The following is a 21252-nucleotide window of genomic DNA, read 5'->3' on the forward strand; positions in this document are numbered from 1 at the left end:
TTTAAGCTAAAGATAAGCACCTTCTCGTACACACTTACCACTTATTTTCCCAGAAAATTCTCTGAAAACAAGCTGCAAGATGATGGATATTGATGAAGAAACAAGCATTACTGTCAGAGAAATCAAACCAAAGAGCAGAAGAATCATAGTTAGGCCACCACCACTCCACCAGCCTTTGTTGTGTGTGTGTATATATATATGTTGATTACTTTGCATATGAATATTGTTATGGAGAAGATGATGATAAAATGAAGTTGGGGTTGTAATTATATAGGGAGGAGGAGGACCAGAAGATGATTATGATGAGTGGCCACCATGTTTGACACCACTGCTCCAAACAAGATTTTTTGGTCAATGCAAGCTCCACGCAGATGCTCACAAGAGCGAATGCAACATGTTTTGCTTGGATTGCATGAATGGTGCTCTTTGTTCTCTTTGCCTGTCTTACCACAAAGACCATGGAGTTATTCAGGTATATATAAATCTTTTATTTCTTTTATAGACATGTACGATGAATATTGACAACGAAATATCGGGACATAGATGAATTGATCTTAAACAATTAAGATCGTATTCGTGCTTGTTTGTTTATTTAATTTAATAAATATGTTTATTTAAATAAAAGATGTTATCTAAACAACAATTCACGACTACGTTCATTTGCACCTTTATTGAAATTGTATGAACTTGTATTGGTTTTGTGTTGATGGCATTTAACAAGGATTTGAGCAAGTTGTGGTTTGTGTTTGCAGATAAGGAGATCATCGTACCATGATGTGATAAGGGCATCGGAGATACAGAGATTGATAGACATTTCTGGGATTCAAACATACATAATAAACAGTGCTCGGATAGTGTTCTTGAACGAAAGACCACAGCCTAGGCTAGGCAAAGGTGTCACCAATACCTGCCAAGTCTGCCACCGCAGTCTCCTTCCTTCCTTCACCTTCTGCTCTCTTGGTTGCAAGGTTATATATATTGTTACAATACATCAAAATAATAATTACATTTTGTACTAATGGCTGAACTAAGATTTTATTTTATTTCAGGTTGTTAGGACATCCAGGAGGAGGAAGAAAATCTGCAAAGAAGCAGACGAGTCAGAGGGTGAGTGGTTGCATGCAACCAATGTTAGCAATGGGAGTACAGATTACAAGAAACAACAACAAAGTAGCTTCACGCCGTCAACGCCGCCGTCTCTGGCCAGGAGGAACGGAGTTCCTCATCGAGCTCCGATGGGAGATCTCATTATAGAATACTAATATATATACATATGAATTATATAATAATTAAATTATACCAATGTAACAATGTTTTTATTGCACAGAAATGGCATACATCGAGAAAAAATGTATATTTATCAAAGAAAAAGAACAAAAGGGTTAGATAAGAGATGTGCAGGGTTTTTAAACTGTTTCTTTACCGAACTTACTGTATATTGTTGGTTCAAATGTATATATAAACAGAATTTTTTTTTTATATATTAGTTGGAGTAGATAATATGCATAATAAACAGAGTACATAATATATGATGATCAAATTAGAATCAATGGCTTGTGTTCTAAACAGATTGTAGTAAATTACATGGCTTGTGTTCTAAACATTTAATTCTCTTGTGTTTTGTACTACATTTTCCTACGAGACACAACAAAAATTTAAATCTTTTAAAAAAGGCATTATAAATTCAAAACAAAAGATTTATATGTAAAAGAAAGAAAAGGTATATGAAATATACTATGGCTTGCCCAAGGTCAAGAACATTCCCTTTTGTCAGGCAAAACACAGAACGAGCCATGTTCTTCATTCTCCTCTTCTTAACTCTCGAATTCGACTCCTCCTCTACAACTACTACTGCCGCTAGAAGAAACCTAACAAAACCCATCATTTGGATTTTGATTAAAGTAGGATTTATCTAATAGAAAAATCAGATTCGCTCAGCTGCATTTGTAAAGTGTAAAATTTATCAACAAATTATTACTTTTTAAATTGATAGTACCTTATAATCATCTCATATTACTTTTATAGGACTTCATTTGTGGACGACATGAAACTGAATCAAAGGAGAGACGTAATAATCACCTCCAAAACTCAATATTTTCCTTCTATTTGTAGTACTTCATTTTATGGACTAAAATGGGAATTTTCTTCTTCTTTCCCTAAAGCAAACCAATTAAAACCTGTTAAGTTTTATTTAATCAGTTTTGCTTTTTATTTTTATTTTTTCTAAACTGAATCGATTGTGTTATTTTTCATTTCTATATGGCTAAAACTATTTTTGAAAATTTAATATTATTAAAGTTCAACTAACTTACAATATGATAAATCTATCAAATGATCAGTCGGTTTAAACTCCGATTCGGTTAGCTCAATATGCTACATAACCACAGAAACCACCCTTTACAGGGAGCAACAAATACACAGCTCGAAACAATGAAGCAGATATGACTTCCCAAAAAGCTGCAATTACAAGACAACCTCAGTTCCATTTAAATGATATATTCCTGAACAATTGAGTGTGATCTCTCCTCTTCCGCGTCCCGCCCGATTTGGGTTAACTTTTCTACTCTGATATCCTCAGCAGCGCTGACGACGTGTTTCTTCTAACCCTGCAATCAAGCTCCAGCAGTCTCCATTTCCCCACACTGAATTAAACAGACATGTGTACGAGTGCTCTAAGAAAATCTATAAATTAAAACCATTTAAAAGCACTCAATAACAATGGCGAGTGTTCAACCTTTAGACGGTCCCTCGATCCAAGGACCATTCATTATATTCAGAATGCTACAAGCCTCACTGTATTCTAGGTTCGGTAGCAATTTTGGGGTAAGAAGGAAACACCTGCCACAATGTTGGAAACAAACTTCAAGCCACTATATCATGTATTCCAGAAACAACTTGAATCCAAAACAAAAACATCAAATAGTTCATATAAGAATCAACAGCAGCTGGCACCATAAAAAAGAGAAAGATAATAGGTATGTCAACAGCTGCTACTAAGCTTTGGACCGGGAAGAGATAGAAGCAAAACTAGTTGGTTTGGTCCACTACATCAATCTTCCTTTTAGTTAATGCCAACTTTTAGATTTTTCATTTTTTTCCATTTATAAATAGGAGACCCAACTTAACACTGGCCATTTCATTTGTTCTGTACATTTTATTCCCATTCTATCCTATTATCTTCTTTTTGTTATATGTATACAGATCAAATTCACTTTATAGACAAAGCACATGCCGATGAATACATTTGTATCAGGAAAATTTTCGATGATAACTGAATTTATAACACAGCTTTTTAAAGATTAGCCAAATAATAAACTAGGAGTTAGAGAAAGGAACAGCATTTCCTGGTAAAGTTTGTTCTTACTGTGGGGTGTTTGGCTGGCTGGCCGCCCTTACTAATTGCTGAAACATCTTCCTTTCATTGATGGGGTCCATTCCTGGGTGAAGGAAAGACTCGAGAAATATCAACCACAAGGATTTTGATGCAGCACGTATCTGTAACATGGTGTGTAGAAGCTGATTCAGGCTTACCTTGGTTAATCTCGTCAACCACTCTAAAGGGACAATTAGTGAGATCTTGAAGAGAAACAAGATAAAGAATCGTTGAAACTGAACGTTCCTACAAAGAAATTCAAAAATTGCAGAGAAAAAATGCTTTTCCAAATTGATTAATGAATTAAAGAATTTGATTGAGATACCCCTCCAGATTGATGGTGAGCACTGAGAACTTGAAGTTGACCTGCTTGCCTGATGCACAACACAAAAAAGAGAAGAAAAAAAAAGATTCAACAGCATTAATCACTCAGAAACGTGACATGTTGAAAAAACAGTCTGAATCATTGTATGTTATATAACAAAATGTAGTGAAATGAAACAAAGGGCACATAACTTACACTATACAAATAAATAAAACATGGGAATACTTATCTCACATAACAAATTATTAAGATGGATATATATATGGAACCGGTCTAAATAATTAGGTTTTAGACAAAGTTATACTCCATAAATGGGCACAGTTTATGGATGGACAAACATAATACTAGAGTTATTCTGTCTACATTTATTCCTGTCCAACCGCCAAAAAAAGTGATTAATAGTGTATGAAATAACTTCATACGATAAAATCACACAGGAGTGGCATTATTTGATAGGCAATGGAAAACTTAGGGAATTATCCAGTCAGGAAAACATCTAAGATTTCTAAAGCAATAGTGACCATGAGAAGTGTTTATTGGTGAATGGATTCCTAAGCAGGAAAAGAAAAAGCCAACACTTACCATTCAAAACACTAAATCTCAGGACATTAATGTTCAAATATTAACTTTAAGTCAATATTTGATTCAGTTATTTTAACCCCAGTTATCATAAAGCTATACACATAAATAGCTAATTGTATCATCAATTAATATATTGATATTTATACTGCATACAATCTGTCAACACTGCAAAGATCTCCCATTGAGCAATAAGCATTTAAGTTGAAAAGTCTTTTATGTCACTCCAAAACTGAAAATAGACAAATCTCATATTTCACTTTTAAATAATGCAAAAACCTGATCCCATACCGAAAAATAGTCATATTGGTGAAATAACAAGTTCGGAAACCCACCTGAACTTCACTTTTATAAGAATTCCAAATTGATCAAAATCATTGTCATGCTCATCTGAAAGAAACCATTGAATCAGAACAGGAAACGACAGCTTAGCATATAGTGAACTCTCCAAAAGGTAATAATATATGATACCCAATGAAACTTCTCCTGCAACTGCCATCTCTTGGAAGTTACGACTAAAAGTTTCATTTATCTGACTAACAAGATTTCTCAACTTCGGGAGCCAATTTCCCTGCATGCAAGAGTCGATCTATCAAGGTATTGAACAAAATTGAGACCAAGCCTTTCCACAAGGTGGAGTGTGTAATAAACCTCCAAAGTCTTAAATGACTATATTGAAATCGATAATGTATTCATGGGGGGAAATATTAAATTTAAGTTTCCAGGACCCTTTTTCTTGCTTTCCAACACATCTTAACCATTGCCAAGACAGCTTTAAAACTGAAATTCACGAGCAAATGATAAAAAAAGAAAATTGGAGAAAAGAATAATGCTTCCTTGGCTACTTTTTTTTTTTTTTTGCTATTTGCTTTCACTGCTTCAAGAGTTGCTAGAATGTAAATGCAAAAGATAGAAAAATCATATTTGATTAAAGTTTGACACCCAACTTATATATAACACATGTACAAAGATAATTTTTCAAAATACAAGTAACATCATGCTCTTTTTTGGTACTATTAAAATCATGTATTCTAATATTTTGAATTTTTTAGTTTTATCTTTTGGAAGACTAAATTTTATTCTTCCAAAAAAGATTATAAATGTTTCTTTTTTTCTTTTTTGGTACATTCAAATTTGGGGGATGGGTGAGGGTTTCACTAGGTTGAACCCTGAACATTAATGTCAACCATGGACTTGAAGACTTGCAAGTCATTTTGCAACTAGACCAACAGCTCAATGGCAATTATAAGTGAATTTTTGGGCTAAATCACTAAAGAAAAAAGGTTTACTATTTTTAAAAAAATGATAAACTCTAATGCTTCCGTTACACCTAAATATGCTCTTAAAGTGTTTTTACTATACACGCCCTTTTTTCCACATGATCTGTTAGTTGACATGGACATTGTCTAACTCCTAGACTTGCACACATTAAAGTTGGATGACCAATTATCCCACTGATAGAAAAGTGTCACTGCTCTATTTAAGTTTCTAGACATCCCCTCATATCTAAGCAGTATGAATAACTATGATATTTTATGTTCTGTAACTGGATGTATCTTTTTGTTTAGTAATAAATCTTCGGGCATTCTTTTCCTCCTTCCTATGGCCATTGAGTTTTTAGGAGCTTGATGGTTATGAAGGGGTGTTTTAATGAGGCCCTATTCTTATAAAAAAAATAACTATGATATTTTCTACGAAAAATGCCATTTATGGTAATTCAACTTTCATTTTATCCTAATCCCAAAAAAAAAAATTATTCTATCCTAATATTTTTTTCTTATTCTATCCACCCATATGCCCCGATGTCCAACACTAATGAGAAAATTTGATGAAGTATTGTTAAGAGAATCAGAACACACCACTTAGCACTAGAAGCCATTTCATTTTTTGGGTCAATGAACTTATCCTTCTGTTAGAAGTTCTAAATTTTAAATTTTTATGTTTAAGAAACTTCTATATTTTGAAATAAAAAATATTTTAAAAAGTAAAATTTATTTCTAAAATTAAAAGATTAAACTTTTTTTTTACATTTTTCTTTTGTTTTCTTGATCTTTTAAAATTTATTGTTTAGAAACAAAAATTCTAAAATAACTATTTCTTGTAATATCATTTTTGCCTTCTAATTTTTTTTAAAACAAAATAAGTTTTGTTTTTCTTTTCTTTTGGCCTTTTTTCATCTCCTTCACCTTCTCTCTTTTTGTCCCTCTTTCTACCAACGAATATGGCCAATCTAGGTCGGAATGATATTGGCATAGCCAAAAATAGACTTAAAACAATTTGGATCTGCCACACATTTTAAGTGGACCAATCTGTTTTGAGGCCGTTTGCAACAATATTGATACTGAATGTAACCTCAGGTAGAAAGATTTCACCCATGATTCACACAATTCGACTATTAGGGAAGGAGACTGGGAGAGAGAAGAGAATGGATAAGCAGAGAAGGAAAGAATGGGAAGAAAATAATTCTTTTAATTATTATTTTTAATAGATCTTTTTTTTTTGATAGAAAGAGGCCTCATTAAAATCCTCCTTCAATCCCTCCATGTTATGAGAGTAACATGAAGGAACAACGAAGGAGGAAAGGAGAGCCAAGAAAACTTTTATTCACAAGAACCAGATTACAAGATTGAACAAACTCCTACACTTCCAACAGAAGAACATAAAACTTAACACAAAACATCCAACAAACAGGGAGGTACAATTCCTGTTAAACAACACAACAATAACCAAAATCACCCTATCCCATCTTTAGCAAGTTTATCAGCTTCCCAGTTTGCCGCCCTTGAAATATGCCTAAAAATAATATCATTTCCAATCAAAAGCGAAACTATATCCTTCACCAAGGATAGATGCAAAGGAGGGCTTAAACCCGGATTCTGGATCCACTTCAGAGCGTTAGATGAGTCTGATTCCAAGATAACTCTCTGATTTGCGACAAAATCCAACTCCTCCATAAGACAAATCCCTCTTTTGATAGCCAACAGCTCTGCCAAGATAGGAGGACCACCCCCTACTGCTTCAGAAAACCACTGAAGTAATAGACCTCTGCTATCTCGAAACAGACCACCAATACCTCCTTTATCCCAATCTTATATTCTTTTAATTTTTAAGAACTAAACAAATTTATTTTATTTTATAAACAAGTTTATGCTAGATGCCTGCACTAATCAACACCTCAAAATGAGGTAGAACTTACTTGGCGACATGGCACATTACAGTTGGACTGTTGGCATGTAACTAGATTTTCCTAAAAGTGTTGATGTTAGGAGTTAGGACACGTCGATAGACAGGATGAAAGTTCGATGTATTAAACATCTTTTTAGTAATTGTACCCAATAAGATTAGTACCTAGAAGATTTCCCTTACTAAAGGTGACACGGGACGGTATACCCACAAGCAGGAGAGGGAACAGTTAAAAAGAGGAGGGAATATGTTATCAAGAGCCAACAGTAGAGTCCCATTTAGAGAATAATCCAAGTAATGCATGTACTTTTTTAAGCCTCACATGACCACAGTAATCATTACCACAATCCAGCAGGCAGTAATATCATCTACTTTCGTAATGCCACAATTCATATTTACAACAAGTAAGATGACTTCTCTCACCTTCAGGGCATCTATCTCAGCTAAGCACCTTTGAAGTTCCTTTCTATCTGCGTCTAGTTTTGCAGAAATGGTTTCTATCTGTAATATATGCACTCTAGATGAGATTTTTTTAACATACCAAAAAATGAGGATAATACAAAAATACCTGACGTTCACGATCTTGATATTCCTGCAGTATGTTTTGGTTTAGGAAAACAATAGAGTTGGCTTGAGAAATATTGTCTTGTATAGCAGCCTCCAACTCCTCGATCGTAGTTGGCATCTTCAGATAAACTAAGAAAAATTAATAAATGAAAATATGTGGAGAACAAAAAAGCACAAACAATTCAAGTTGAACTGATGATACAAACTTTGTAGGTTATGCGATAAGTCTTATTAGTTAGTAATTTAATATAATACTAACTCTTAGAAAGTTAAATAGATAAGGATAACTACTAGTTAAATAGATAAGAATAACTACTAGGTAGTTTATTTCTAATAGAAAACTTACTCTTAACTTTTCCTATAAAAGCAAGATGTACTTTCACCTATATATACACGTTTAAGACTTTTCTCTTCTCCACTATGTTGATTACTCTTTATCAACATGGTATCAATTAGGTGAGCGATCCTTCTCCCTAACCCTAGTCGATCACTTTTTTACCCTAACCCTAGCCGCCAACCATGACTTCCGCCTCTTCTTCATTGAATGTCACTTCGGAAATCCTCGTTAATTCACCCAGTCCAAACCTCTCCGATGTTTCTTCCGCCTCTATCACCTGTCACCGATTGAATGGTGACAATTATATCCCTTGGTCCCAATCTGTTCGCCTTTATATAACCGGTCGGCGCAAACAGTAAAAACTTTTGGAAACCACACCAGTTCCTACTGTGACGGATCCTGAATATTCAACCTAACTAAGTGAGAATACTATGATTATGTCATGGCTTATCAATTCCATGATTCCTGTTGTGGGGGAAAACTTTCTACTATATGAAACAGCGGCTGAAATTTGGAGTACTGCAAAGGCGATGTATTCGAATCTGGAAAATTCGGCTGCCCTATTTGGGATTGAATGTCAACTTTCCAATCTCAAACAAGACAACATGACCGTGACTCAATATTTTACTCTAATGTCGCGCTTATGGCAGCAACTTGATTTGTTCGAATCCCATGAATGGAGGTGTGTAGAAGATGCTTGTCTATTCAAGAAGATTGTTGAACAGCGTCGAATATTCCAGTTTTTGTCTAGTTTGCATCAGGATCTCGATGAAGTCCAGGGACGAGTATTAGGACTTAAAACTCTTCCTTCAATTCGGGAAGTGTTCTCTGAAGTACGACGCGAAGAAAGTCGACGTACAATTATGCTTCCTGATTCGCAACCCGCTGAAGGATCTGCATTGCTCACTCCTCAAACTACTACTCGACCAAAGAAGGGGAGTCCTTGGTGTGATTACTGTAAGAAGGTTGGCCATCTGCGGGATTCTTGTTGGAAGTAACATGGCAAGCCTACTGATGGGAAGTCTTCAAAACAGCATCAACAACGTGATACTCAAGGAAATTGTGTTATGAATACTGGTTTACAAGGAAGTTCGTTTACTTGAAAACACATGAAAGGGTTTAATCAGTTAAACATTCATTCCTAATCCGTACCTGTAGGTAGAATTCCTTCTGCTACTTTGGCTAATAAATCCGCCACTTCTACTTGGATTATGGATTCTGGTGCAAGTGATCATATGACAAGTGATCATATGACAGGTGATCTTAGGCTCTTTTACACTTTTCATGCTGAATAGTCTATCTCCCATATTCGAACAGCCGATTGTTCTCTTTCTGGTGTTGCCGGTCATGGGTCTATTCGAATAAATCCTGACATTTTTTCATCTCAATTTCTTTATGTTCTCAATCTCATTTGCAATCTTATCTCCATTAGCAAGTTGCCTACCAATTTATGTTGTACCACGAAATTTAACTCTGATTTTTGTGAATTTCAAGATTCGAGCTCTGGGAATGTGATTGGCAGTACTAGACTTTGTAGGGGTCTTTACTTGCTTCCAACAACTTTATTTTCCCAACCATCTGCTTCCTTCAATGTTATACAACAATTTCCTTTACTTGAACCTTCAACCGATGTTATGTTATTGCACTTTCGTTTAGGACATCCCAATTTCTTTTATCTTGCAAAGTTGTTTCCACATTTGTTTGTCAATAAAAATCCTAAATCTTTTTCTTGTGATATTTGCCCACTTGCTAAACAAACTAAGAGTGTTTATCTACCTTCTCCGTATAAACCGTCCAAACATTTACCATGATCCATAGTGATATTTGGAGACCATCCTGGGTCGCATCTTTACATGGGTTCGGTGGTTTATTTCATTTATTGTTGATCACACTCGTACTACCTGGACCTTTCTCATGAAAACTAAATCTGAAGTTTGTGAAATATTTAAACGGTTCCATAAGATGGTTGAAACCCAATTTCGATGTTCTATCCAAATGTTTCATTCTGACAATGGTAGTGAGTATTTTGCCAATGTTCTGGGTTCTTTCTTTCAAAAAACCGAGATTATTCATCTTACTTCATATGTCAATTCTCCTCAACAAAATGGGATTGCTGAGCGAAAAAACAAGCATCTTCTTGGGGTTACTCGGTCTCTTCTTTTTTTCACAAATGTTCCTAACTATTTTTTGGGGGAAACTCTTTTAACTGCCACTTATTTGATGAACCGTCTACCTAGTAAACTGTTACAATTTAAGTGTCCGAGAGATGTTTTTCTTCAATTTTTTCCTAATTTTTTCCTAATTTTAAACTGATGACTTCATTGTTACCCCTTAGAGTTTTTTGTTGTTCTGTGTTCATAACAATGTTCCTTTCAGGTCCAAATTAGATCCTCAAGCATTTCTGTGTGTTTCTGGGTTATTTTTCAACTCAAATGGGCTTTCGGTGTTATTATTCTCGCACTAAGAAATTCTTTATTACCATGGACGTTACTTTCTTTGAAAAAACACTTTTTTCCTTAAAACTGCTATTCAGGAGAGTCATATAATGAATATCAGTTTGTTGACCTGCAACAATTGTCAATTGATTTGCAGTCAGCTCCTTTTGACCAACTAGCACCGCCGAACCAGTCAAACTAGTCGAATCAACCTACAAAATCACTCCAACCAGACCAAACAGCACTACCGAACCCAGAAAATTTATCCTCACCAAACCAGCCCACCAAAACGTACTTACCTCAGCATGATCAACATATCACTTCGCCTCAAATACCTCCATCCGAATTGTTGATTTACAAGAGACGACAAAGACCAATTTCTAAACTAATCCTGAGTCTCCCACACAACATGGACATTGTTATGAACTGAAACTGAACGAGAATCCTTTGGAGAATTAAGGAGGTAATCAGAGTCCTTCCACTAAATTAAATGCTTTAATTGATGATAATGACTTGTCGATTGCTCGAAAATGAGGATATTATCCAATTAATAGATTTGTTGAATATGAAAAGCCAACACCTTGTTTTAAGAACTTTACAGCCAATATAGATAGCATTATTGTTCCAGATACGATGGAAGAAGCATTGAAAGATGTCAAGTGGAAAAAGGCAATAGAAGAGGAATTAAAGGCACTGGAAAACACCAATACTTGAATTGTAGTTGATACTCCGAAAGATAAAAAATCAGTCGGTTGCAAATGGGTATTCACGATAAAATATAAAGCTGATGGTAGCATTGAAAGATACAAGGCTAGTTCAGTGGCGAAAGGATTTACTCAATCTTTTGGAGTTGATTATCAAGAAACATTTGCTCTGATAGCAAAACTAAACACTGTGAGAGTGTTACTGTCATTGGCAGTCAGTGAGAATTGGGTGCTTCATTAGTTGGACATCAAAAATGCATTTCTAAACAGAAACTTGAAGGAGGAAGCATATATGCGAATTCCACTGGGAGTGAAGAGTAATACAGGAAAAACGTGTAGATTACTAAAGTCCTTGTATGGACTTAAGCAATCTCCAAGAGCCTGGTTTGACATATTTACTAAGGTGATTATTCAAGATGGTTACAAGCAATGTCAATCAGATCACACTTTATTTGTCAAAACAACTTCGAACAACAAAAAAACAATTTTGATTGTCTATGTGAGTCAATTATATGAATTATACGAGAGAAGAACATTTAGAGGTTGTGAATAGAATTCTAGGATACTTGAAAATGACACCAGGAGATAGGTCAATTTTCAGAAAGAGTGATGATAGAACAGTAAGAATATTTTCGGTTTCAAGCTGGGCAAGTGAATTAACGAATAGGAAATCTACAACTAGTTATTGTTCATTTGTTTGGGGAAATCTGGTTACTTGGAGAAGCAAAAAATAGGTTGTGGTGTCTCGAAGTAGTGCAGAAGCAGAGTTTAGAGCAATGGCACTTGAAATTTGCTAAGGAATTTGGCTTCAAAGACTGTTAACCGAGCTAGGGTTATGTGCCAACAAATGTTTTGAACTTCAAAGTGATAGTAAATTTGCAATAAGTATTGCAAAGAATCCAGTTCATCATGACCAAACAAAGTATGTGGAGATCGACAGACATTTCATCTCTGAAAAGGTGAACAGTGAAGCTCAATTATGTTTCAGCGACACCAAGGTACTTCCAAGAATTACCTTTGGTGAGATTATATCCAAGTTGGGTCTTTTCAACATTTACTCCCCAACTTGAGGGGGAGTGTAGGTTATGCGATAAGTCTTATTATTTAGTAATTTAATATAATACTAACTCTTAGAAAGTTAAATAGATAAGGATAACTCCTGGGTAGTTTATTTCTAATAGAAAACTTACTCCTAACTTTTCCTATAAAAGCAAGATGTACTTTCACCTATCTATATAGGTTTAAGACTTTTCTCTTCTCCACTATGCCGATTATTCTTTATCAACAAACTTGTGTTCAGAAGAGGTTTTTGAAACAAACATTTCACACATATTAATATTACATTTGAAAAAAAAAGAAGAATCTAGATCATTTATATTCCTATTTTAAAATAAAGTCAGCAAACTGTAAAATCAAAATTACCCAAGGAATTGAAATATGACAATTGTCACCTAATCTGATTGACCTAACATTAGAAACAATATTAATTGATTGCAAATTTCAGCCTAAATTCATGGCAATTAAAATTAAACTCGATGCACGTATATATTATTAGTTAGCCAGTTTTCTTCACAAAAATATATATTCTCTTGGGATTGAGCCAAACTCCAGCAGAGTTGCTTTTAAGTTGATTCAGTCCATACATGTCTGGAATCACACTAATGAATTTGTGAAGAACTTAGCACTGTACAGGAATGAAGTTTTACTTATCCAAATTTTTGTAACCTGGAACCATAGGTGCTCATAAAAATTTTGAAGTAATAATAAGCTTATAAGGTTCTGTTTCAACTCAAAACAAAAACAAACCTCGAGAAATAACTTTTGAAGTTCAGGAGTAATGGTGGCAATTGATTCAGCAGTTCTCTTGGCAGCTGACAGTTGTTGACGATAATCCTTTACTTCTTGTTGACCTAATCCAGAAGAAAATTGGAAGTTTTTGGAATCAATATCAAGAAAATTCAGAGAAAAAAGGTCCCGTGTAATTCTTGGATATAGCATTCCCGTATATCCTACCTTAGTAATTAAGTAAATCATTGGGTTTTTTTATTTTCAGTTCACAACATTCACATTAGCTTAAGCAACAAAGCACAGAAGATTTAAACTATCAAAAGGAAAATTGCTTATACCCAAGAAAAGATTCCTACTTCAAGGGGACATGCAAAAATCCCATCAATTGAAAAAAAAATTATATACATCACCAAAGGACCCATCCCTTAAACATTTACATTAGCATTAATGTAGAAAAGAAATACATTTATGTAAAACCCTCAACAAACATAAGAAGAAAGACAATTCTGAATATTAGAACTTGTTGAACAAATGAACCAGGAACTATTTCCAGACACTATGAAACCTAGAACATAAGAATGTTCTGCATATTAAATGCAGAACGCAAGCAAAAATGCTATCCTCTTTTACAGGCTTCTATAGAGAGATGAACCTAAAAGCTACATTTAAAGAAATAGAAAAAAAAAACTAAACAAAGGAAAATGAAACTAATAACTCACAAATCTCTAAGTTCATTGATGCCTGATAAGCAAACTTCTCATGCTCCTTGAGATTGGCTTCTGAGTCTCTAATCTATATAACATTGCAAAGCCAACAAAAACCAGGGATTCATGAATTAGAAATAGCAAATTGTTTAGGCAATAACTTATTCCATCATTTTGATACTTAAAATAAGATCCATTCCCATCCAGCATTAGAATAAAAACAGAGAACAAGAAATAAATATACAATTTTGAACAAGAGGGAAAAAAATGGGGAACAAAAGCACCAATTGAGCCACCTGATCCTGGTGTCCTATCAACAAGATCCAGTAATGAGATGGATAAACTGGGAAAAAGAAACGGTAGAGAGAGGGGTTGAAAAGCGGAACAAGGGTGAGAGCTAAATAAAAAAATTGAGAAAGCCGTGAAGATAGCCAACTGCCAGCCACAGGAGGCCAGGGCAATGGAAGAAGGCTAGGAGACAGAAAGGGAAGTGAGTGAGGAGGGTGTTAAATTTGAAAACAAAATGAAAACAGAAATGTAAAAATTTCAAGTACATAGAAAGATGTCATTTGCTCAACAAATGGCGATAACAAGGCTTTGTCTAGTTTGTTCTGATGAATGATTGATTGATAGATGGTTTTGACACATGTTAAAAAGGACACGACAGTTTTGCCACGGATGAAAATGAAATTTGGCAAGAAATTTTTATCACGTTTTTTTTACCCGATCAATAGAAAAGCAAGTTACTCTTGCATATTTCACCAAATAATACCTTTGCATCATATTCAATAGAAACCAAATGTTTCTCAGCATAACTCCATTTGCAGGAAACAGCTTCAACCAGCAAATCCTATTAAAACAAAAAAGTGAGTACTAACAATACAAGAACAAAGTAACTGAGAACATATATACCACATTACAAAGAATAACAGCTCATAACTTATTTCAGACAGAATCTCCAATTATTGTCTGCAAACACAAGAACAAAAATGTGCCTGAAAAGCATCTTTACCTTAAGTTTATTTGCATGTTTAAGACGCTCAATGTTTGATCTTGTAGCTTGGTCAATGAGCTTCACTACAGCTATTTCCATATCACCAGCTTTCTCCAAGGATAATAATTTTCTTTTCCGTTGTTCTGCATTAACATTTGTATGAACATTAATCGTAAACAAATGATGAGATGGAATAAGAAAATTACTAATGGCAACCAATGAAACTACAAAACTTACCAACACAGCTTTCCAATTCTTTCCGTTTTTTCATCTCCCTTCTTGCTGTATCAACCATCTCCTCCTGCAGAAAGTATGAATTAGGTATAAGTGGAAAGATAAGCTCCACAAGACAATGCTAATTTAAGATTTATTTTTATTCCAAGCCATGCATATAAAAATTGCATGCATGTGTCAGCATAGTACATTTGGTTAAAAGCTTTTATAGAAAATAAAATAAAGCTCATTCTTTTAACACACCCGCTGCTTTTGAAGTTTGGCTGCTTCATCTTCAACCAGTCTTTGCTGAATCTGAAGTGATTTTATGCCTTCCTCCACATCAGCAACAGACTTTTCAAGCTCATTCTTTCTGGACCTCAGTTTTTCAATTTCTCCACTATCCAAACCTTTAAGAAAAAACCTTAGAAAATTAGTTTACAGTTTGAGGTCAAGCTAGAAGGGGAAAGGGCATACCACACAGTAGAAGACGTGAATCATGAACAGGTTCTACTTGGGCTGACATTTCATTATCACCATATCTAGAAACAGACCAATGATAGTGGTTTTGTGGAGTCCAGAAATCTAAAATTCCTAATCTTCTAGCAGTATCATCAGCCTTCTTATCAGTTTTGTCCGACCCAATATACTAATGGAAGCAAGTGAAAGCAAAAAAACGAGGATCAGATGTCGGAGTTTAAATACTTTAAAAATATTACATCTTTAAATTCAGTTGAAATATATATGTTGACCAAGGAAGTTTAAGGCATACTGAATGCTCTAGACCAAATTGTGATGTCAAAACCTCCTTTACAGCAGTGGGAGCATCAAAAACCTGGTCAAGTCGGGAATAGATGCCAAGTTCATGCATCTGCTCAAAAACATGAAAACATAATATTAAGTTGCTAGGATCTACTTGGATCAAATATTGAATTGGGTCATCAAGAAGAAATACCTGCTTAGAAATTTCAAAAGGTGCTTTCCGACCGGATTCTTCTCTTGTATTATTTAGAATGGGAACATCAAACGGCTGTAGGTTCTTTACAAGAAAATCCCTATCACTGGAATCTTGAGTAATGAAAGACTGAAATTAAAGAAAAGTGAAGATGTAAACAGTAATTGCAAATTTCACATTAGATGTACAAAATTTTGTGTATACAAGTAATGTAATAATTTATGGATTAAAATGAATATATATATATATATGAAGACCAAAGAAAAGATATCCTAACCACATAACCAATAATGAAAACAGAGAATACAAGAGGGAGTTCTATAAATAGGATCTAGAGGATTATATCCGTAGCACAATATTTCAAAACCAAAGAAAATTTTTCTTTCTTGAGAAACAAGCTTTTATCAGTTTAAGAACAAAATTTGCAAGACCTGTTACAGGCCAACATGAAACCAGTACACATATTAAGCTTAGTTAATGGCCAAAATTTTAAAACAGTAGATCATTGTTTCCTATGTCCATTTTCCTTCTCATAAAAGAAACAAACTTGACCGCAAGTCAAACAGGCCAAACTTCGAAGGGCTCCGACACATGCAGCACCAGAATTTAGGTCAAGTACCATTTCATCGCATGTTTGGCTTACCAGTCAGCTACAGTTAAACTTTTAATCCTTCATATTATGAGTTTCAAGCCATTTTTTTGGCTTCAACAGAGAGCTCAATATGGGACCACATTTGGCGTAGAGCTCACTTAACTAAGTCAAACCAAGTTCAAAACTTTCTTATGTCAGCTTATGCTCGATTTAACTGACTTAAATTTACAAGCTGGGCCTCAACAAGGCAAAACTTAGCTAAACTACCTACTGCATCAGCAAATCGGGAAAGTTTTGGAAGAAAGCATCAATTTGCAATCCCTTGCATACATGAAAATATGGTATGTTTGAATAAACACTAAACTCTTATTTCTTAATCTTGTTTGTTCCAAGTTGCTCAAGAGTTTAATGCACAATATCTTGGCTATCAGCATCATTTCCTACCAGATCTTTTACCAACATTTTCTAGCCAATTTATTTGTATAACTAAGAACTCTGAACGGTAAAAAAAACAAGTGCAGTACGCAATACGAATAAACCTCATACAGGACAAAGTATGCATATTTCAACTGCAAAGCAACAGGGATTCTTAACATATGCTTGGACATAAATAAACTCACAACGAAAAAAGTAAGCAATGCAATTTTGTAATCTTTGCTTGTTATTGTAAAACATAACAAACATAAAATTTAGAAAATAAAAAAAGGAAATTAGGAAAATAAAGAGACAACATTAAAGCATACCTTCCAGATGTAGTGAGCAACATGACCTTCCAAGAAGTTAGCATGGACCTCATTAGACACGTTTACCTGAGTTTTGCAGTTACAGAGTAAGGAGATGCAGATATATTATTATTTTTAGTATAACTACCGGTGTTCGATCTATTGATCAACTAATCCGGATCAGATACTGTAGAGGCAAGGGCAACCCTCCCAACCCAGTTTGCTCCATTCACAAAAGTCAAGAATCGAACCCCTAACCTTGCTTAAGGGATCTAGTGTCTCATCCCACTAGACCAACTGGTTGTTGGTAGATATATTATTTGTTATATACAAAAGTAATCTGAATTATTAAACAGGTACCTCAAGCAATACAGGGCCATAAACCTCCTTGTTCAATTTATCACGATTCTGTTCCAACCACTGATAAGCTTCAAATATCTTATCTGCACCACATTTCTTTAAAGCATGTAAACATTTGCTTTTAGTATTCTCCATATCTCTCAAACTGCAAAATTTGGAAAAGATCAACGAAATCAACAAACAATTCAAATATTTTAAAATAGGAGACAAACAGAAGTTGAACCATTTACCAATCCACACAGTTCCTCAGGTCAGTTTTCATTTGACCTAGAGATCTTTCTTTCTCCTTCTTCTGCTGCATCATTTGCTGAGCAGAAGAAGTTAACTCCACAATTTGAATTTTCAATCTCTCCTGGTGAAAAGAAGTTAGATTAACATCAGACGGCATAATGTCAAAATTGTCAAAAATATACAGCAAATGGTTAATCAGCAGTATATTTCTGACAAAGGAAAAACATAACGCTTGATTATCCTACCAAATTCTTCTAAGCCAATATATAAGGATAATTGTCTTAAAATTATAATATCAGCTCTACAAAAGAGTAGACTAATACTGCATATGTCCCAAAAAGAAAATCAGTTCATCTTCTCAACTTCTTGGAAAATTTTCCCACTTACCAAAAGTATCTAGGTAACAATTTATTCTTCATTTTATTATCAAGTATGAACACATTCACCATGATTTTGATCACCACAAATGATCAAGTATTAAGGGAAAAAGACAATCATGCAAAAACCAACCATACCACCCACATTTTTTGCTTATAATAGTATATTAATAGTTAGGGACAGAAGTCACTAAAATCCACGTTAATATCTCCCAGAAGCAGATAACTATAAGTCTGCTATGTATAAAATCATGGTTTACAACCATTTTATGCGGTACCTAAGGGATTCCAAAGAAATAATAACAAAAGCAAAAACATTTGACTTACAATTTCCTCCTTAGGAGGTTCATATACAGGCAGGTTCTGAAGATCTTCTTCAGCATCAGCAAGTTTCTTTTTAGCCTCTATAATACTTTGTTTGCGAAAATCTTCTTCTCTCCTCAAATCTTCGATTTCCTTATATTTACCTCGTGCATGCACTGCCTGTAAGTGTGGAATTGATTCATCATATCAATATAAATTATTCAACAACTCATATGACTAAATACAAAAAGAAAAAGAAAAACAGAAAAAGGCTATGACAAGTTCAACACACCGCCTCATTCTCTTTCTGCAGAAGATCATTCCGTTTCTTAATATTTTCATTCATGAGATTGTTTATGCGTTTACATTGATCCTCCTGCTTTGTTTTCTCCTGCTTTTGTTTTCTGCAAGCATTAATTTTTCAATGAATATTTTCACTATAATTAGAAGAATATAGTGCTGAAAGTAGAGGAATTCTTTATTATTTTCAATATATTAAAACAGGTTACACGTTCCCTATATATAGATGCTGAAACACCTAATTTCTAGGGATATATACAACTTACCTAGAATAGGGTCAAATCTATCTAAAACATAAAGAAATAAACAGGAAATAAATATATACAGATATGATAACAAGCTACCAGAATCCCCTAAAAATATGGAACAAAATACTGATCTGTTTAACTCTGGATTTCCTTAATTTCGGCCCTCTAACACGCAAACAAATATGCATTCAAACTAAACTCCAAATAATTCTACACTCCCCCACAAGCTGGATGGTAAATGTTAATTAACCCCAGCTTGGAACTTAGATCATCAAAAGTCTTTCTTGGTAGAGCCTTAGTAAGAATGTCGGCTGTTTGAAGACATGTGGGTACAGATAGCATTTTGATCATCCCTTCCTCTATCTTCTCCTTTATGAAGTGCCGATCAATCTCCACATGCTTAGTTCTGTCATGATGGACTGGATTCTTGGCAATGTTGATTGCTGATTGGTTATCACAGAACATCTTCATAGGTTCTTCACTAGAAATTCTTAATTCCTCTAGTACCCTTCTTAGCCATATTCCCTAACAAATACCATGGGCCATTGCCCGGAATTCAGCTTCTGCACTGCTCCTTGACACCACTGATTGCTTCTTACTTCTCCATGTGACTAGGTTTCCCCACACATAAGTACAATACCCTGAAGTTGATCTTCGATCTTGTACTGATCCTGCCCAATCTACATCACTGAACACCTCTATGTCTCTTCTTTGATTCTTCTCAAAAAATAATCCTTTCCCTGGTGTTAGCTTCAGATACCTTAGGATTCTATACACCGCCTCCATATGTTCTTCATTTGGATTGTTCATAAACTGACTTACCATGCCGACAGAAAAACCAATGTCTGGTCGTGTGTGAGAAAGGTAGATTAGTTTACCCACTAGCCTTTGGTATCTGTCTTTATCCACCGGTGCACAATTTTCTTTAGTGCCTAATTTTGTTGTTGAATCCATAGGTGTGTTCGTTGGCTTACATCCAAGCATCCCAGTTTCTGTTAATAGATCCAATACGTATTTTCTTTGGGAAACACAGATTCCCTTTCTTGACCTTGCAATTTCCATACCTAGGAAGTATTTGAGCTGTCCAAGGTCCTTTATTTCAAATTCCTTAGCTAGAAGACCTTTGGTAGTATTGATTTCTTCCTCATAATCTCCTGTTAGGATAATGTCATCCACATATACAATGAGGATAGCCAGTTTTCCTGCAAATGAGTGTTTGACAAACAAGGTGTGATCTGATTGACATTGAGAATAGCCATGATTCTTTATTACCTTGGTAAATCTCTCAAACCAAGCTCTTGGTGATTGCTTGAGCCCGTATAATGATCTTTTAAGTTTGCAAACTTTGTTGTCAGTTTTCGGTGTCTCAAATCCTGGAGGGATTTCCATGTAAACTTCCTCAGCTAAGTCCCCATTTAGGAAGGCATTCTTGACATCTAGTTGGTGAAGGGGCCAATCAAGATTTGCAGCTAGTGATAGGAGAACCCGAACTGTGTTTAACTTGGCTACTGGGGCAAATGTTTCCTCATAGTCGATTCCATACGATTGAGTGAATCCCTTTGCCACTAGTCGTGCCTTGAAACGATTAACACTTCCATCTTCATTGTACTTGATTGAGAATATCCATTTGCATCCTGCTGGCCTTTTTCCCGATGGTAATTCTGATATTTCCTAGGTGCCATTCTTTTCAAGTGCATTTATTTCTTCATGCACTGCAGCTTTCCACTCGGGAGATCCAAGGTATGTTATTTGGGACCTGAGTGCTGTCGAGGTTGGCAACAAACGACTTGAATTTTGGTGACAGGCCTTCATATGATATAAAGGTATATATAGGATGTTTTGTGCAAGTTCTAACCCCCTTCCTCACGGCAATAGGATAGTCACTGTCGTCACCAGTTAGTTCACTCTGTGAGGATTCAAGATTAGGATTACCTGAAGGATCTTCACAAGATCTTGGACTAG

The 21252-nt window shown here is 34.9% G+C and overlaps 2 protein-coding genes across 5 annotated transcripts in view; one reads left to right on the forward strand and one right to left on the reverse strand.

Moving 5' to 3' along the window:
* On the forward strand, positions 1-6054 carry LOC120162122. 4 transcript variants are annotated; one of them, XM_039172300.1, is made up of 5 exons: positions 1-148; positions 275-472; positions 753-968; positions 1033-1273; positions 6023-6054. In XM_039172300.1, exons 1-4 carry the CDS (start codon positions 80-82, stop codon positions 1252-1254), a joined length of 705 nt encoding a protein of 234 aa, XP_039028231.1. In that variant the 5' UTR covers positions 1-79; the 3' UTR covers positions 1255-1273; positions 6023-6054. The 4 variants fall into 4 exon arrangements, with proteins under 4 accessions (XP_039028231.1, XP_039028230.1, XP_039028233.1 ...); XM_039172302.1 differs by having other exon boundaries at positions 2-148; positions 1050-1273; positions 6023-6041; XM_039172299.1 differs by lacking the exon at positions 6023-6054 and having other exon boundaries at positions 1033-1300.
* LOC120162121 (structural maintenance of chromosomes protein 5-like) overlaps positions 2382-21252 on the reverse strand; it is a 27192-nt gene continuing 8321 nt past the window's right edge. Inside the window, exons 8-30 of the mRNA XM_039172298.1 lie at positions 19035-19146; positions 18767-18922; positions 18062-18183; positions 17832-17976; positions 17493-17558; positions 16158-16286; positions 15975-16073; positions 15680-15851; positions 15467-15612; positions 15227-15290; positions 15008-15132; positions 14768-14845; positions 14011-14083; positions 13310-13413; positions 8029-8145; positions 7884-7961; positions 4749-4848; positions 4613-4667; positions 3699-3747; positions 3532-3619; positions 3365-3437; positions 2735-2838; positions 2382-2642 (exon numbers count right to left, since the gene is read on the reverse strand). Of these exons, the coding sequence (XP_039028229.1) occupies positions 2575-2642; positions 2735-2838; positions 3365-3437; positions 3532-3619; positions 3699-3747; positions 4613-4667; positions 4749-4848; positions 7884-7961; positions 8029-8145; positions 13310-13413; positions 14011-14083; positions 14768-14845; positions 15008-15132; positions 15227-15290; positions 15467-15612; positions 15680-15851; positions 15975-16073; positions 16158-16286; positions 17493-17558; positions 17832-17976; positions 18062-18183; positions 18767-18922; positions 19035-19146 (2323 nt within the window). The 3' untranslated portion in view covers positions 2382-2574. The remainder of the gene's footprint in view (positions 2643-2734; positions 2839-3364; positions 3438-3531; positions 3620-3698; positions 3748-4612; positions 4668-4748; positions 4849-7883; positions 7962-8028; positions 8146-13309; positions 13414-14010; positions 14084-14767; positions 14846-15007; positions 15133-15226; positions 15291-15466; positions 15613-15679; positions 15852-15974; positions 16074-16157; positions 16287-17492; positions 17559-17831; positions 17977-18061; positions 18184-18766; positions 18923-19034; positions 19147-21252) is intronic.

Source organism: Hibiscus syriacus, unplaced genomic scaffold (assembly GCF_006381635.1).
Source record: "Hibiscus syriacus cultivar Baekdansim isolate YM2019G1 unplaced genomic scaffold, ASM638163v2 tig00111402_pilon, whole genome shotgun sequence".
In the NCBI taxonomy this organism is placed as follows: Eukaryota; Viridiplantae; Streptophyta; class Magnoliopsida; order Malvales; family Malvaceae; genus Hibiscus; species Hibiscus syriacus.

Coding starts and splice junctions, on each gene's coding strand:
- LOC120162122 (XM_039172300.1), top strand. CDS start 80: ATGATGGATATTGATGAAGAAACAAGCATTACTGTCAGAGAAATCAAA. Junction 149..274: donor CAAAGAGCAGAAGAATCATA/GTTAGGCCACCA, acceptor GTAATTATATAG/GGAGGAGGAGGACCAGAAGA. Junction 473..752: donor AAGACCATGGAGTTATTCAG/GTATATATAAAT, acceptor TTGTGTTTGCAG/ATAAGGAGATCATCGTACCA.